The 18,691-nt window shown below is 45.3% G+C and overlaps 1 protein-coding gene across 2 annotated transcripts in view; it reads left to right on the top strand.

Moving 5' to 3' along the window:
* The window catches only part of MED12L (mediator complex subunit 12L), a 343,991-nt gene that overhangs the window by 59,144 nt on the left and 266,156 nt on the right, over positions 1-18,691 (top strand). For both annotated transcript variants that reach the window (XR_010664265.1, XM_065943498.1), the window contains exons 6-8: positions 12,330-12,499; positions 15,408-15,518; positions 16,532-16,801. Coding sequence is in view for 1 of the 2 variants with exons in the window: in XM_065943498.1 (XP_065799570.1) it covers positions 12,330-12,499; positions 15,408-15,518; positions 16,532-16,801 (551 nt within the window). In the remaining variant the exon portion in view is untranslated. The remainder of the gene's footprint in view (positions 1-12,329; positions 12,500-15,407; positions 15,519-16,531; positions 16,802-18,691) is intronic.

The raw sequence follows: 18,691 nt of genomic DNA, 5'->3' as shown, positions 1-18,691 counted from the left end.
TCTCCCCTCATGGGCTCAATCATGTCTGACCCTTTGCGACCCCGTGGACTGTAGCCCACAGGGCTCGTCTGTCTGTGGGATTTCCCAGGCAAGAATGCTGGAGTGGGTTGCCTCTTCCTTCTCCAGGGGATAAACACGACCCAGGGATCGCGCCTGTCTCCTGCCTGGGCAGGCGGCGGCTTTATCACCATGCAGGAGCGCAGGTTTCTTCTCCGTTATCAGGTGAGTAGAGTGCCGCCCTCCTCTTTTGCTCCTCCTTCAGCTGCCTGTCCACTGGCTCTGCCGTCTCCTTTTTATTTTGTCTCCCCTACAACTTCGGAGAATCTTAATTTACGTATCTGATCTCCTCATTCCCTTGCTTAAAATTCTTCAGTGTCTTTGAGCCACCTGTGGCAAAAGATCAGACCGTGTAGCTTGTCCCTGCCTGGGGACAAGCAGGTTATAACCGCCGGTTTCTGGGCCCCAGTGGAACCTCAAAGGGTAAAAATCTCTGTCGAGGCTGAGTCTGTGTGTTTAACGAACCAGCGCCCTCTGGTGGTCGTTCTGAGCACTCGCATTTGAGGCCCTCTGGCCTGGGCCACCAGCTTCGCCTCAGAGGTGCCCCTCTCTCCGTCCGCGTCGCGTCCTCTGCCAGGGTCCCCCTGCAGGACCTGCGAAATCACACACTGCTGCTTCTGCCTGTGGAGCTGCTTCGTAACTTTCCTCAGAAGTTCAGCTGCTCAGGCGTGTCCGGCTCTCTGCGCCCCACGGACTGCAGCATGCCAGTCTTCCCTCTGCTTCATCCTCTCCTGGAGTTTGCTCGAACGTGTGATGTCCACTGAGTTGGTGTCATCCAACCATCTCATCCTCTGTCGTCCCCTTCTCCTCCTGTCCTCTGTCTTTTCCCGAATCAGGGTCTTTTCCACTTGGTTGGCTCTTTGTGTCAGGTGGCCAAAGTATTAGAGCTTCAGCTTCAGCATCAATCCTTCCAGTGAATTTTCAGGATTGATTTCCTTTAGGGTTGACTGCTCCTCTGCCCATGGAATTTTCCAGGCAAGAATGCTAGAGTAGGGTGCCCTTTCCCGTTCCAGGGGATCGTCCTGATCCAGGGATCGAGCTCAACATCTCTTGCATCTCCTGAATTGGCAGGCAGAGTCTTTAGGTAAAGAATGCGATGCAGGAGACCCAGGTTGGGAAGATCGCCTGGAGAAGGGAATGGCAACCACTCCAGTGTTCTGGCCTGGAAAGTTCCATGGACAGAGGAGCCTGGCGGGCTGCAGCCCACGGGGTTCCAAAGAGTCGGGCACAACCGAGTAGCTAACACTTCAGAGCGCCGCCTGGGAAGCCCCACGTTCCGTCAGGACTGGGCCGAAACAGCCCTGTGTTTGCTTCCCGTTGTCCCACGGCACGTCAGGCCGCTTAGCTCGTTGCTGTCCGTGTCTGGGACCTTGGGTTACCTCAAGGATGAATCACTGAGGTGGGGACTGCTTTCATCTCGGCTTCATAGCTCCAGGCCCCAGGGGAGCTTCCGGCCCTTGTAGACATTTAGTGTTTGCTGCCACATGCCCATATACATATATTTTTGCCACATGGTGTGGCATATGGGATCTTAGTTCCCTGATTAGGGATGGAACTCGGGCCGCCTGCAGTGGAAGCACAGAGTCTTAACCACTGGACCACCTGTGAAATCCCCCGTAATTTTTATTTTATTTTGAGTTGTCACCTTCATCGCCAAGTAACAGTACTTAGCGTCATTGCCAGTAAATAAACCCAGAGAGAAATAGCCCGTTAAAAATAACACGGTAAAATTACTCATCCAGACAAAACCAGATACTCGCTATTTGCCGCTCAGCACCAGTGTCCTACAGGTAGTTCTGAGTGAAAGGAAAAGCTTTTGAAGCATAAGAAAAAGTTTCAGGGACTTCCCTGGCGGGGTCCAGTGGCTAAGACTGGGGGCTGTCTCTGCCAGGGCCCGAGGTTCCAGCCCCGGTTGAGGAACCGAGGTCCCACAAGCCTCACAGTTCGACTAACAACAGCAAGAACACAAAAACCAAGAAAAAAACTTGGTGACCAAAAAAAAGTTCCGGTAACTTACTGCACCCCACATGTCATCTGCCACCCCCACGGCCACCCCATTTTCCCCGCTTTTCCGTTCACTAGCGACCATTCCGCAGAACCAGCATTCCAGCCAGTGGGCTGACTTTCCTTTGCTCACACGTCAGCCTGAGACAGCAGTTTTCACTGAGGCTATTCTTTATCCAGGCTGCTGATCAGCACGCTGATTTCCCCTTTCGTTCCCCAAGTAAGCAGTGGCTGAGTGGGGGATTTTGGGTTTTCTGTGAGTCATTTTATAGAATTCAACTGATTAACTTTTTAAAGCCTTTTGTTGTGGGCATTTCGAACGTAGAAAAATATAGGAGGATGTAATAAAGTCCCTACTAACCGTCGCCCAGGTTTACCCCTTCACTCTATTGTTGTTCAGCTGCTCAGCCGTGTATGACTCTTTGTGACCCCATGGACTGCAGCACTCCAGGCTTCCCTGTCCTTCACCATCTCCTGGAACTTGCGCAAACTTATGTCCGTTGACTCAGTGGTGCCGTCCAACCATCTTGGCCTGTCGTCCCCTTCTCCTCCTGCCTTCAGTGTTTTTCAGCACCAGGGTTTTTTCAAATGAGTCAGCTCTTTGCATCAGGTGGTCAAAGTATTGGAGCTTCAGCTTCAACATCAGTCCTTCCAATGGACACCCAGGACTGATCTCCTTTAGGAGGGACTGGTTGGATCTCCCTGTAGTCCAAGGGATTCTCAAGAGTCTTCTCCAACACCACAGTTCAAAGCATCAATTTTTTGGTGCTCAGCTTTCTTTATAGTTCAACTCTCACACCCATACATGACTCCTGGAAAAACCAAAGCCTTGATTAGATGGACCTTTGTTGACAAAGTAATGCTTTTTAATATGCTGTCTAGGATGGTCATAACTTTCCTTCCAAGGAGTAAGCATCTTTTAATTTCATGGCTGCAGTCACCATCTGCAGTGATTTTGGAGCCCCCTAAAATAAAGTCAGCTACTGTTTCCACTGTTTCCCCATCTATTTGCCATGAAGTGATGGGACCAGATGCCATGATGTTAGTTTTCTGAATGTTCAGCTTTAAGCCAGCTTTTTCACTCTCCTCTTTCACTTTCATCAAGAGGCTGTTTAGTTCCTCTTCACTTTCTGCCATAAGGGTGGTGTCATCTGCATATCTGAGGTTATTGATATTTCTCCCGGCAATCTTGATTCCAGCTTGTGATTCATCCAGCCCAGTGTTTCACATGATATACTCTGCATAATGCTGATGATGCATAACTCTGATAATGCTGTGAAAGTGCTGCACTCAATATGCCAGCAAATTTGGAAAACTCGGCAGTGGCCACAGGACTGGTAAAGGTCAGTTTTCGTTCCAATCCCAAAGAAAGGCAGTGCCAAAGAATGCTCAAACTACCGCACAATTGCACTCATCTCACATGCTAGCAAAGTAATGCTCAAAATTCTCCAAGCCAGGCCTCAGCAGTACATGAACCGTGAACTTCGAGATATTCAAGCTGGATTTAAAAAAGGCAGAGAAACCAGAGATCAAATTGCCAACAAACACTAGATCATCGAAAAAGCAAGAGAGTTCCAGAAAAACATCTATTTCTGCTTTATTGACTATGCCAAAACCTTTGATTGTGTGGATCACAATAAACTGTGGAAAATTCTGAAAGAGATGGAAATACCAGACCACCTGACCTGCTTCTTGAGAAAGCTGTGTGCAGGTCAGGAAGCAACAGTTAGGACTGGACTTGGAACAACAGACTGGTTCCAAATAGGAAAAGGAGTATGTCAAGGCTGTATATTGTCTCCCTGCTTATTTAACTTCTATGCAGAGTACATCATAAGAAACGCTGGGCTAGAAGAAGCACAAGCTGGATTCAAGATTGCCAGGAGAAATATCAGTAACCTCAGATATGCAGATGATAGCACCCTTATGGCAGAAAGTGAAGATGCAAAGAGCCTCTTGATGAAAGTGAAAGAGGAGAGGGAAAAACTTGGCTTAAAACTCAACATTCAGAAAACTAACATCATGGCATCCGGTCCCATCACTTCATGGCAAATACATGGGGAAACAGTGGCAGATTTTATTTTGGGGGGACTCTAATCTAAAATCACTGCAGACAGTGACTGCAGCTATGAAATTAAAAGACACTTACTCCTTGAAAAGTTATGACCAATCTAGACAGCATGTTAAAGAGCAGAGACATTACTTTGCCAACAAAGATCTGTCTAGTCAAGGCTATGGTTTTTCCAGTGGTCATGTGTGGATGTGAGAGTTGGACTGTGAAGAAAGCTGAGTGCTGAAGAATTGATGCTTTGGAACTATGGTGTTGGAGAAGACTCTTGAGAGTCCCTTGGACTGCAAGGAGATCCAACCAGTCCATCCTAAAGGAGATCAGTCCTGGGTGTTCATTGGAAGGACTGATGCTGAGGCTTAAACTCCAATACTTTGGCTACCTGATGCAAAGAGCTGACTCATTTGAAAAGACCCTGATGCTGGGAAAGATTGAAGGCGGGACGAGAAGGGGGCAGCAGATGGTTGGATGGCATCACTGACTCAATGGACATGAGTTTGGGTAAACTCCGGGAGTTGGTGATGGTCTGGGAGGCCTGGCATGCTGCAGTCTGTGGGGTTACAAAGAGTCGGACACGATTGAGTAACTGAACTGAACTGAACTCTGCATAAAAGTTAAATAAGCAGGATGAAAACATACAGCCTTGATTTACTCCTCTCCTGATTTGGAACCAGTCTGTTGTTCCATGTCTGATTCTAATTGTTGCCTTGCATACAGGTTTCCAATTCCAAAGAAAGGCAATGCCAAAGAATGTTTAAACTACCGCACAATTGCACTCATCTCACACGCTAGCAAAGTAATGCTCAAAATTCTCCAAGCCAGGCTTCAACAGTACGTGAACCGTGAACTTCCAGATGTTCAAGCTGGCTTTAAAAAAGGCAGAGGGACCAGGGAGCAAATTGCCAAATCCCTTGGATCAAGAGAATTCCAGAAAAACATCCACTTTTGCTTCGTTGACTGCGCTCAAGCCTTTGACTTGTGGATTACAGCAAACTGTGGAAAATTCAACAAGAGATGGGAATTCCAGACCACCTTCACTCTTGGTCACTGTTACTTCTACCCTTATTCTCCTTCCCGCTCCCCTGCCCCCGTAAAGCCATATCAGATCAGAGTGGGCTACTCTTAAAAGGTTTTTTTTATCTGTTTTTGGTTGCACTGGGTCTTTATTGCTCTGTGTGGACCTTCTCTGGTTGTGAGTGGGGGCTCCTCTCGCCGCAGAGCGCAGGCTCTTGGCCCACAGACGTCAGCGGTTGTGGTGTGTGCGCTTTAGTTGCCCCGCAGCATGTGGGATCTTCCCAGACCAGGGGTTGAACCTGTGTCCCATGCATTGCCAGGTGAGTTTTTATCCACTGCACCACCAGGGACGTCCCATAGCAGACTGCTTTTTATCAGTGTGGGATAGTCGTCTTTTTTTTTTTTTTTTTTTTTTTTATACTTCATGAAATGCTGGATTTTTATTTGTAGTAAAGTATTTCAAGAAAACATTAAGAATTATATAATAGCTTTATTGAGATGTAATTTTTGCTATTTTGCAGTTCATTTAAAATGTGCAATTTAGAAGTTTTTCATGTGTTTACAGAGTTGTGAAACCATCATTAGCGTCTTGAATTCTTTTGTCACCCTGGAAGGAATCTTGTAACCATCAGCAGTCACTCCGCATTTCCCCTCAACTCCCCTCAGCCCTGTAGATGTGCCTGTTCTGGACATTTCATCTAACTGGAGTCATAACTTATGTGGTTCTTTGAGACAGGTGTCTGTCAGTTATGCAGTATTATGTTCATGCATGTTGTAGTGTGTTTCAGTAGTTCATGACATTATGTAGCTGAATGATATTCCATTCTATGCATAGAAGATATTTTATTTTTCGAATGTGAGAGTTGGACCATAAAGAAGGCTGAGAGCTGAAAAATTCATGCTTTCCTGCTGTGGTGGTGGAGAAGACTCTTGAGAGTCCCTTGGACAGCAAGGAAATCAAACCAGTCAATCCTAAAGGAAATCAACCCTGAATATTCATTGGAAGGACTGATGCTGAAGCTGACTCTCCAATACTTCGGCCACTTAAAGCGAAGAGATGACTCATTAGAACAGACCCTGATGTTGGGAAAGATTGAGAGCAAAAGGAGAAGGAGGTAACAGGATGAGATGGTTGGATGGCATCACTGACTCCATGGACGTGAGTTTGAGCAAGCTCCTGGAGATATTGAAGGCCAGGGAAGCCTGGTATGCTGTAGTCCATGGAATTACAAAGTTGGACACAGCTTAGTGATTGAACAGCAACAAAATTTACTTACCAGTTGATGGACATTTGAGTTGCTTTCACTTTTTGGCTCATATGAGCTGTGCTGCTACGAATGTGTACAGGTCTTTGTGTGGACATGCGTTTTCATTTCTCTTGGGTTTATGGCTACTTGTGGACTTTGGGTTACATGATAACTCTGTGTCCAATCCTTTGAGAAATTGCCGAACCATTTTCCACAGTAGCTACATCATTTTACATTCCCACCAGCAGTGTGTGAGGAGTCTAGTTTCATCCTCACCAAAAAGCTGGTATTGTCGACCTTGTACTATCCTGTTGTTCAGTCACCGAGTTGTGTGGGACTCTTGCTGCCCCACCAGGCCAGAATACTGGGGTGGGCTGCCATTTCCCAATCCAGGGGATCTTTCTGACCCAGGGATCGAACCCACGTCCCACGTCGCTTGCACCTCCCGCCCTGGCGGACAGATTCTTCACAGTGGCGCCACCTGGGTGGCCTCTGTAAGTGTCCTCATGGTGCCTTATTGTCGTTTTGATTCACATTTCTCTGGTGGCTCATGATGTTGAGCATATTTTCATGAGCTTATCGATCATTTGTCTATATTCTTTGGAGAAATGTCGATTTAGCTCCTTTACCCATTCAAAAAAATGGATTAGTAAATTGCTTTATTATTGAGTTGTAATCATTTATTATATACTCTCGATCCAAGTCCTTTATCAGATAAATGATTTGCAGACATTTTCTTCCCATTTATGAGTATTTGTTGATGGTATCCTTTGATCAAGAAAGCATTTTAACAACAAAGTGAAAAAAATCTTTCAGTCTTTTATTGGGAGTTCACGAGTGTGTGTATAGGGCTTCCCGCGTAGCTCAGTTGGTAAAGAATCCGCCTGCAATGTGGGAGACGTGGTTTCGATTCCTGGGTCGGGAAGATGCCCTGGAGAAGAAAATGGCAACCCACTCCAGTGTTCATGGGAGACTCCCACTGACAGAGGAGCCTGGCAGTCTACAGTCCACGGGGTCGCAGGAGTCGGACACGACCTAGCGCTCTTTTTCTTTCAAGTGGACTGTGCGCCGTCTTGTATATATTGAGCTTCTTTCCTCCCCATCTCAACCCCCTCCCCACTCTCCCATCGGTCTGTACCAGGCAGATTTGCACCTAAGTTGGGCTAGTTAAATCCTCTACATTCTGCAGTGTTGAGAAGCAGTCTGTTCCTCCCATGGGCAAGCAAGAACCTTTTATAGTAGTGGGATAGCTTCAGGGAGAAGGTTTGAGGATATAGGTTTTTCCATTGAGCCTGTCATCTTTGACGTTAAGTCTGAATTCCAGTGGGTCACTTTAAAGATGTGCACCTTCATCTCTGGACTTGGCTGGAGTTTTTACAAAGCGATCTTTGTTGCTGTCTGCTTTACATAGTGGGTTCCCACTCATTCTGATAAAAGGAAAGAATGTAGTAAGGAAAAGAAACTTTCACAAAATTAAAGGACATATATATTTTTATATGTATGTTATTTATTAGGGTGTATGTGTATATGTTTTATATTTATACTATACTTAATGGAAGTTCATTAAAAAGAATGAAAAGTTGTGTATTTGCATGGGCCTTTTGTAGCATGCGACTAACAGATGCATAAAGACCAAGTGTGCTAGAGAGGGAACTTGGCGTGTTCCCCACAGTGGTATTTGAAACCTTCTAGGTCTGCTGTGATAGGTTTAAACTAGAAAATGGAGATGTTTTTATGAAGATTTGGGAGACAGAATGATGGGGAAGGAGCTTGATTTAGTAGCTTAATTTTGAGAGGACCTTACAGTATGTTGATTGAAGTCAGTACTTAGGTCTTGAGTATGTAAGGCATGGGGATGAAAGATGGAGGGAATTCTACAACATCAGAGTGTGATCCCTGCCAGGCGGTGGCGTGGTGTCCAGAGACTTGAGAAGGCTGCGTGAGAGTTGTGACATTTGAACTGGGCCCACAGACAGTCACAGGTGACTGGGGAAGGTCCTGTCACAGAGCATCACAGATGTGAGAGAGAAGCACCTTGAGCCCCGAGCAGAGCAGATCATGTTGGATAGTATTTGAAATGATTTTATTCCCAGCTAAGGAGTTTGACCTTAATTAAGGATTGCAGATCCATTGAAGGTTTTGGAACCATGAAATTGACAGTGATTGATTCCATAGAGTGTTAGGTTAGGCGTTGCAGCTCAGCTGAGGTAGAAGCAGGGCCTGACAGCAACAGTCACGGCCTAACCTTTAGTTTCCTTTCTAAAAACTTTTCATCCCAGTAATGATGGGTACTGATGATGATGATGATGGCCACTTATTGATCAACTTCTGTGATGCACGCACTGTGTGAAGTAACTCGTCTGGCAGTTACTGACCTGGGTGTATTATTGGGCTCTGTTGTAGAGCTGAGGTTGAGATTGGGTGGAGGCCAGGTGCCTTGCTCACGGCTCGGGTGGAGCTAGCGTGTGGACCCGGGCCGACCTCTGCCGAAGGTCACTCTGCTGGTAACCCTCCGTGTGGCCCTGTGTTGCTCCTCTGCAGGGTCACGCTGCCAAGACACTTCTGCACCAGCGTTGTTGTGTTTGGGGTCCTCTATGTTTGCCCCCAGGGTGAATGCTCGTCCTCTGCTGAGCTCCCAGTTCTCTTAGGAATACTGCAAGTGTTCCAGGCCCTCGGGGGTCATTTTTAATGTAACTTGACATCTCTCTGTTCTCCCCTATTATGTATTGTATTTATCAATTCGCATATTTGCAGGTACTGGCGTGGAGCATCTCACACCTTTGTTCTTCTGCTTTACCTGTGAGAGCTTGAATTGTGCCCACAGCTCCTGGATTGGTTAGCCGATGGGCTCCCGCAGGGTGAACTGCATGGCCTGAGACCCCTCCTGTTTGGGGCTGAGGCGTCAGCAGAAAACAGTGGCTACGGGATGTTAGGGAGGGCAGCGTCAGAAGGATGGGTCGGTCATTCTTTTAGACACTGACCCCTGACCCCACTCTCAGTAACATTCATGTTTGTAAACTTTCTAATAGTCTGACTTTGTGGCCTTGAGTTATACTTGACATCAGCGAACTAGAGATGTGGCCATAGCCTCAGGGTTTTTGAACTGGTGCATTTTCAAAGCAGCTTCCTTCCTCACTCTCCGCATCCTTTCTACCTTTGAAACCTCCCCACCTCCCTCCCCCAACCATCTTCCTTAAGATCTCTAGCCATTCCTGTTTTCTTGGTATCACTTAGAACTGAGTCCACACTGCAGACCAGTTAAGCCAGCATCTGATGGGACGGGGCTGAAGATACTGGCCTTTGGTGAAAGCCGCCGCGCCCGCCCCCGGGGATGGCGTCTGCCTGCAGGCCCGAGAACCACTGTTTCTTGCCACTGCTGCCCTCATTTCTTTCTTTGAATGACCAGTCCTAACTCAGCTTGAGAGGGGCTAGTGAATCCGAATAATTTTGAAGAGTATAGTACTTGTGGCCATTTTTTATTTTTAATTTTTAATGAAAATTTTGTGTGCATCCTAATTTTTATACTAGTTCACACTAGACTGTCTTAGGGCCCAGATCTCCAAATCTGTCTTGTTGATATGATAGCTTAACATCAGTTAAATACGGTGAAGTTAGAATATATGACCCAGAGGTCTATATTTGAATTGTTTGAATTTTTAAAGGTATTCAAATTGTGGAGTAATATCTTCAGCAGTTTTCTAAAAAGATGCATTTATGTTTAATATAAACAATCAAGCACACAAGAAGGAGAAAACCTGAAAAGATATAAAGCTATTAAATGATTGAGATTTTTTTCTAGGCATATTCACATTAAAAATCTCCTATAGTGAGCGTGTGTTTCTTCCATATTTTAATAAAAACAATCTTGAAAGGAAAACATACCCGAGACAAAAAGTAGGGGGTGTGTGAGTATGTGTGTTATTCTTAGCTCTTGAGGCTAAACTATTCTGAGTATTGAGAATAGGACCATACTGAGAGTGAGTTAATAGCAAGGCTTGGCACACAAAAGCTAGGATTCGGATCCTTGTTATTTTTGTTTTTGCTTATTATAGCTAAGCTAAACTGGTCTCGTCTGCTGGTTGGCATTTTGTTTTGTTGAACAAGTGGGAGCCGTGAGATGATTAGTCCATAACAGGGGCACCAGAAAAGGATGACACTAATAATTTATTTATTTATTTTTTTAATGACGAAGGCGTAATTTTAGCAATAATATGTTATTGATGGTGCTTTCTGACAGACGATTATACTAGGAACAGAATGTTGACCTAGTGTCTGTTCATCTTTTGGCATTGGCTGATTACTGAAGCAATGCTTCCTTAACGTGTGCATTTGAATTTCAATTTTAAATAAGACACAATTAGAATAAGTAGTTTCAACCAAAACCTAACAGTAGTTATCTCTGGGTTCTGTTGTCAAGTAATTTTAGTAGTGCTTAAAAAATAAAAACAAAACACTCAATTTCTAACAGATGTTTATTTCTACTCTTACTTGTGTTAGAATAGGTTCCTTTAAAATTGAGAAGGTTGGAGAACTTATTGCTGAAATAATGAGAAAACAGCATTGTGTGGTGATGTTTCAGGAGGAGGATTTCTTTCGAAATGCTGTTTCACTAATCCTTGGGGAAATTTGGCTGTGAGCATCCAATTATTACATTTTCATCCACAGAGTGGGCTAAAGTTGGCACCATATCTCTCATGGTTGCCAAAGGCAACACATTGATTTAATTTGTGCCCCTGTGGCAGATACTTTTGAGTAATTTAGCGATTTTTTTTTTCAGTGCTGCATTTTCTGTTTCCTTCCCAGTCTCCTGCCTTTTGTCGCTCACTGCTCTCTCTGGCTGAGGCCTGAGGCATCTTGTGTTGTTTGGGGGCGCAGATGACTGGAGGCCCAGACGGTTGTCCGAGGGGCCCTCTGGTGTCCCTGGCAGGGGTGGCGCCTGGGCAGTGCAGGTGGGAGCGCTGGCCTCTGGGGGCGGCCAGTCCTCCTAAGACGGGCAGGCACAGAACACCCCTTAATCAGGCACGTTTGAACCATGCCCTGGGGCCTGAAAACTGCCTTAAGAGAACTGCATTTGGGGAATTTTGGATTTTTTTGGACGAGTACTGTTTTTAAAAAAAATTTGTTTTAAAAAAGTTTTATTGAAGTATAGTTTGATTTACAATGTTGTTAATTTCTGCGTACAGCATAGTGACTCAGTTATTTATATATGAAGTGTTAATCACTCAGTTGTGTCTGACGCTGCGACCCCATGGACTGTAGCCCGCCAGGCTCCTCTGTCCATGAATTCTTCAGGCAAGAAGGAGTGGGTTGCCATGCCCTTCTCCCGACCCGGGAATTGAACCCAGGTCTCCTGCATTGCAGGTGGATTCTTTACTGTCTGAGCTACTGGGAAAGCTCCCCCCCCGCCCCCGCCACATTCTTTTCCCTTCTGGTTTATCACAGGATATTGAATATAGTTCCCTGTACTATACAGTAAGACCTTGTTTATCCATTCTGCATATATAGTAGTTTGCATCTGCTAACCCCAAACTGCTAATACATCCCTTCCGCACGCACCCCCTCCCCGGCTTGGCAGCCACAAATCTCTTGTCTGAGTCCTGAGTTACGATTCTTGAATCGCTCACCTCCACTGTTGTACTTCCTGCTTGTGCCTCTGACGTTTTTAGCTTCGATGTGGACGCCTCTTCCCCTAGGCCTGGGGTCCCAGAGGCAGGCGGGGCGAGCTGGCCACGGGCGGGCGCGTTACACCCGCGCGCATCACCTGAGGGCGATGGCACGGGCGTGCTTCCGAGCAGCGCTTGTGTATGTTTGCCAAAGCCATTTGTGGGTAATAGATTGTCGTTTTCTAAGTACACGCTTAAGATAACCAGAAACAGGGAGGAAAAGTAGATCTTACATTCACTGTATCTGGAAATGACTTCTTTTTTTAAAAAAAAATGCAGAGTGGACGCAGATATCTACCAGGTACCTCCGCGAGCAGTTGGCCAAGATTTCCGACTTCTACCACCTGGCTTCCAGCGCGGGCGATGGCCCTGTCCCCGTGCCGCCCGACGTGGAGCAGGCCATGAGGCAGTGGGAGTACAACGAAAAGTTGGCATTCCACATGTTCCAGGTAAGCCTCCTCCGGAACTCAAGGCTGAGAGCAAGTTCCTTACACTTTCGTTTTGGGGGGGGGGGGACGATACATTTTGTCATCATATGAACTAGTGCATTCAAAGAAAGCCGTCCAGCATAACTCTGAATTTGTGTTAAAGGTAACATGTTTGCCCCGAGAGGACAGCTTCCTATTAAACGTATTGATCGCCAACATTCAGTGATGTCAGCTCTTTTAATGCCATTAATTGGCTTATAAGGGCACTATTAAATGTAATCCTCCCAAGCCATGTAATTTTGCAGAAATTGGAGATATTTATTCAAAGAATTTTTTATGTTGATGCCTCCTGTGTTATCATAGATTTTCTTTAGAGCTTAGTTATTCTGTGGAAAGGTCATCTTAATTTTGTTTGGCTGCAGTTTAAAATAGGGTTGGGAGGATGGTAAGACATTGAGGACTGATTGAAACTCCCATCCTGAGACCCTGACGTACACCATGCTGGCCAGAAGGTGGCACCTGCGCTGTTATCTGCCTCAGGCTTTACTCTTGCTGAGAAGGAAGGAAGGATGTATTCAGCTGCAGTTGTATTGTCAGCATAGACTTTTATGACCTGTTATTGTGATGGGGTGGGTAGAAAGGATGTGTGCTTTTCTATATTTCAACCCTTAGAACTTTAATTATAATTTCCAGGTGGTAAGCAACTTTTTCTAAGAGCTCAAAGTAGGAAACAGCCTAGTCTTTTGGGAGGTAGCTTTGTTAGTTTAAATCAGTTAAAAAAAAATGCTTACAAATCCTAATTTCATTTAGCAGAGCACACCTTCGCTGCCTGCTCTGAGCTTTTATTGAGCTGAGGATTCAGCCTGCATCTTTGAAAAAGTGTCTCTAAGCACGCTTAGTATTTTTGAATGATTATTTTTTAGGAACATGGAAATCAGTATCTCCTTTATAGGAAGCAGTTAGGCTCTAAACTGATGAATCTAACTTTAATGTTAACATTTAAAAGTTCATTATATTTTAATTCATTGTAATCTGAAATGTGAAACTGACTGGAGTGTATATGTGTGCAGACATTTGTGTGCAGAAATAAGGGTACAGGTGCATAACAGAAGCATCTTGAGGATGAACATTATGTCATCCTTGGAAGTCATGCTTATGAAGATTCTTTTTTTGAACCTTGCATTCAGCATCTCTTAATCCTTAATGCAAAGTTCCATTTTATTTATCTCTTTAACATGAAGTGTACTTTATTGGTATGATAATTTTAAATTGTACTTTTTCCTGTAGCTAAACTGTTAGCTGAAATATTTAAAAAATCATCCGTAAGGGGAGTTCTCTGGTGGCCCAGTGGGTAGGACCCCTTACTTTCACTGCCAGGACCCGAGTTTGATCCCTGGTTGGGGAACTAAGATCCCTTGGCGCAGACAAAAAAGAAAAGAAATTAACAATAAGTGAATGCTTTGATATGAATGTGGTGTCAGTGTTATGTTTTAAATATAGAAACAGTAACTTCGCAGTGTATTTTTAAATGAATTGTCAATCATCATGGTAGTGGACCGCTGGTTATACGGTCCATGGATATATCGGAGCTGCTGGGAACAAAATAGGGCTTCATCCTGACCACTGAGATTGCTACCGGAGTGACCATGGACGCTTCAGTGACCTTCCCAGAAGGCGTAGCTTTTCGTTGCTGTCTTTGTTTGTCTTGCATTTTATTGGAGACTGATTCTTTACAGTGTTGTGTTTCTACAGTCCGGCAAGTGAATCAGCTTCTCTCTCACACACACACACACACACACACACACACACACACACACACAGACACACACACACACAGAGACACACACACACACACACACAGACACAGACACACACAGACACACACACACACACACACAGACACAGACACAGACACACACAGACACACACACAGACACACACACACACAGACACACACACAGACACACACACAGATACACACACACACACACACACAAATATATATATCTCTTTTTTGGATTTCTTTCCCATTTAGCTCATTTGTTTCTGTCTTGACTCTTTTATGATGTAAATCATAATATAAAGCTATAATATGCCATTAAATATATGTGTACATGGAATGTCATAACAAAGTGTATATTTGTGTGTGTGTGTGTGTATGTGAAGGCAGTGGATGAAAACGTTAGCAGTGCTTATCTTAAGGGGGACTACACCAACCCTGTGGAGCATTTTGGAAATCTGTGGACATGTTGTTTTTAGTGTGGTTATGTCAGAAGTTTATATGTCATTTTATTATAAATTCCTTTCACTTCTTGTAGGCCATTATGTTGGTTTTTAAAGTTATATTTTGTAGGTGGGTTATGTTGTCTGAAATTCCTTTTAGGGCAGTGAAAGAGGCCCCTAGAGGGCCTTGGATCTGATGGGGTTTTCAGCCTCTTCTGGAGATGATGGTATGATAGGCGCTTTTGTGCTTTGTAATGATCAGCATTGGCCAAGTTTCCGCCTGTGAGTGCGAGTTCATCAGTTCAGTTCGGTCGCTTAGTCGTGTCTGGCTTTTGGACCCCATGGACTGCAGCACGCAGTGTACCGTGGGTTCTTAGTACACTGAAATCTAGCCAGGCACTTGACATGCCCTGGGAATCTGAATGCTTCCAAATTTTCTTTCTTGTAGGAATTAATTTTTATCAATTTAGAATAAGGCAGGTATGCAAAAACAACCAAACTCCAAACCAACTGTGCAAAATAACACCAGTTACTTTCTTTCTTCAGAATTTGAACTTTCATCAATGAGACTGCTTTGCAACAAGGAAAACAATAGTAAAATTACACTTACACATAAAGAAAAGAGTGTGTGGTTTTTTTTTTTTTTTTGAATTTTAGTTGATTTTGCTTTAACATTATCAGTGTAATTTTTCTTTGTTCATCTAAGGAAGGAATGCTGGAAAAGCACGAATATTTGACATGGATCTTGGATGTGTTAGAAAAGATCAGACCAATGGATGATGATCTTCTTAAACTCTTATTACCACTAATGCTGCAGGTATAGTACATGTAATCATGAGCCAATTGATTTTATGGGCAAGGAATGAGTCTGCTAAGAATGAAGAGGTAAGTAGAGGTGGCTTTTTTGAAATGGAAGGAGGAATGATCTTGATGCTGCAACACTCGAAGTGATAAGAGGCTTTCGTGTTAGTTGTAAAGGTCACTTGTACTAGCCACGTGTCCCTTTCAAGTATTCTCACTCACATGAATTTCCCTCGTCCCTGAGCTGAGCAAACAGCTCTTTAAATACTGTCTCCTTCACGTAGATCCCTGTGAGAACAAACCCCATTGATCTCTGTTTAGGGATACAGAGGGTCTTATACATTCTTTTAATATTCTTTGAGCCCCTGGGGGTGGGAACATCCTATTTTCATGACTGTCCTAAGATGTGTTAAAATTTAGGCTATCTGGATGAAATTTATTTAAAGAAAAATTCCTGGAAAAGTAATTGATGTATTTGACCATTCAGGCCATATGAAAGAGTGTCCAGTGAAAAGTAGCCAGTCCCTTCCAGAGACCACACCACGCTAGTGATCTGTCTTCCCCGAGACGTCTGTACCTGCGCTGGCCGCTCTAGTAGCTGCTAGCCCCTGTGACCTGTGCGCCCTTGAACTGTGACCAGTTCACATTGCGATGTGCTCTTTGTTTAAAGTGCCCGCCAGGCTTCAGACCTGGTATGGAAAAAGGGGTATATAATACCTCGCTAATACTTTTGTGTTGATAACGTGTGGAAATGATAGCATTTTAGATTTAGGTATAGTGAGCCAAATAAAATACATCCTTCTTTTAATTTTATCTGTGTGTGCGTTCCCCCCACCCCCTGCAATGGATACTAGAAAATTTAAAATCACACGTGTGGCTTGCATTATATTTCTGTTGGACAGCACGGGTCTGTATTAGTCCTTCTGAAAGCTTTTGATTTTGTCTGTGATGGTGAGAAGCCTGGGTGGTGATGGTCATCTCACCGAGCAGCCGGAGCGTGACTGAAGGCCGGTGTCCTTGTGTTCCCAGTATTCAGATGAGTTTGTCCAGTCGGCCTACCTGTCCCGTCGTCTCGCCTACTTCTGTGCCCGGCGCCTGGCGTTGCTGCTGAGCGACAGCCCCGGCCTCCTTGCCGCCCACTCGCCCCATGTGATGATGGGCCCAAACGGCTCGAACCTCGGGGCCCCCAGCCCCGGGCCCCCCGGCCCCGGCGTGAGCCCCGTGCAGCTGGCCTTCTCCGACTTTGCTTCCTGCGCGCAGCACGGCCCCCTGGTTTATGGGCTTAGCTGCATGCTGCAGGTAAGTCCTCGGCCCTTCCTGCTTTTTCTCCACATTCGGTGCAGCAGACAGCGGGCTTGGGGGTGATGCTTCAACCCCCACGTCACAACTCTAGTTTTATCCTGGCCTAAATAACTGATGGATGGAAGATTCCTGTTCTTGTATCCCTATGTTGGATCACAATGCGAGAGGATTCATTGCTTCTGTCTCGATGGCTATCACAGTTCTTTATTGGGTCTGTTCTATGATGAAAAAATTGTTCAGGGAACCCGTGGAATAAGTCAGCTGTGTGACTGTTCTTTGGGGAAGACAGCTTCTCCATGCAGCATTATGTAGCTTTCTCAGTCTGCAGCTTGAGATGGTTGCCTTCTGTCTCTGTTTAAGATCTGAATGGTTTTCTCAGAGTCTGTTTGGCTGCCCAGCATCATTGCTGTGTGGTCCAGGAGCATGTCAGCCGCTGGGCCAGTGCTACCAAGAGAGAGATACCGCCCTGTCCTAGACCTGGGAGCTCACAGGTCAGTGTTCAGCTCACGTTTCTTGGGCTCCTAATGTGTCATGCTCCTTAGTAAAGGGCTTTGAGATTCCACGTGCTGAGATGAGGGAAGGTTGGTGGAGGGATGCTCACGGGACTGATTTGAGAAGTGGAACTTCTTTTTCAGCCTAGAATTCAGGGAGCTTTTCTGAAAGAAGTGGTCCGGGCTAGCACTCATCATACTGGTTTAAAAAAAACCCAACCAAGCAAGGTGTAGACTGTTCTTGGCAGAGGGAACAGTGTGGAGAAAGGCCTGGAGGGTTGATGAGTCATCTTGTGGGCAGGTTGGCTTTCTTGGAACATAAAGTGTGCGATGTGTTGGGCGTCAGGGATAGAATACCCCCTGAGTGCCTTGTAATTAGGATGTCATCGGGAGGTTTTATGCAGGGAGTTTTATGGTCAGTGTGTGGTTTGTTAGACTGTTTTGGCCACAATACAGGGAAGGTCTTTGGGAGTGGGGAGCCTCGGGGAGAGAACGACAAGGGAAAAATCAGTTTGGATGAGTCTGTGTAAGTTCAGTTTTGAACTATCCTATCTCCAACTGATATGTTCAAGAAATGGTTGCATGTCTGATTCTGAAGACAGGGGCAGACCACAGACTGGGCCACTTAGGATTTGGGCCACTTGGCTGGTCAAGACCTGGAGAGGGAGCAATCTCCTGAAGAATTAGTAGTGAGGGATGATCTGTGGCCCTGAGGGAACAAGTAGGTAAGAGGTAGCAGGGGGGAAGGTCCCAGAGGTGACCAGGGAGGTTTGGCCAGGCTGGAGAGAGAAGATTGAGGTGGGAGAGTATTGTTACAGAAACAGAGATGATGAGACTGTTGTGGTCTCATCAGTTATAATTCAGTTGTAATGATAAACACGGTAGCGTTTATCATGTTCTAGGCGCTCTTCTGAGATGTAGGTGTATTGCATCATTTAGCTCTCAGAATCATCCTCTGAGAAAGGAGCCGATGTCATTCCTGTAACAGGAATGATGAGATGGTGGCACAGGCCACACAGCAGGTAAGAGGCGAAGCTGGAAATCGCACCCAGTGGGGACCTGGAGTCCACACTCGTAACCACCACGCGGGACCGTCTCTGTGGACGTGCGGGAGGTTTCTAGAGGAGTGGGTGGGGCGCAGTGCCCAGGTGATTGGAGAGGTCTGATGAGGAGATGGCTGGGACTGTCTGACGGTATGGTGGCTGAGATGGTCAGTGAATGATAGTGAGGAGTCATGTTAAGGTGTGGGCCGAGGAACGTTGGAGATTTGAGAATCATTCCTGTGAAGGGAAGAGAGTTTGATGCTAGGTGACTGGAGATTAAAAAAAAAATTTTTTTTTGCTTTTTGATGGGCAAGCCTGAATGTATTCCTAAGCTAAGGGTACACTGGTGGAGG

Source organism: Muntiacus reevesi, chromosome 8, assembly GCF_963930625.1.
Source record: "Muntiacus reevesi chromosome 8, mMunRee1.1, whole genome shotgun sequence".
NCBI classification, from domain to species: domain Eukaryota; kingdom Metazoa; phylum Chordata; class Mammalia; order Artiodactyla; family Cervidae; genus Muntiacus; species Muntiacus reevesi.
The sequence above is the reverse complement of the archived record's forward strand: the minus strand, read 5'-3'. Positions and strand labels throughout refer to the sequence as shown.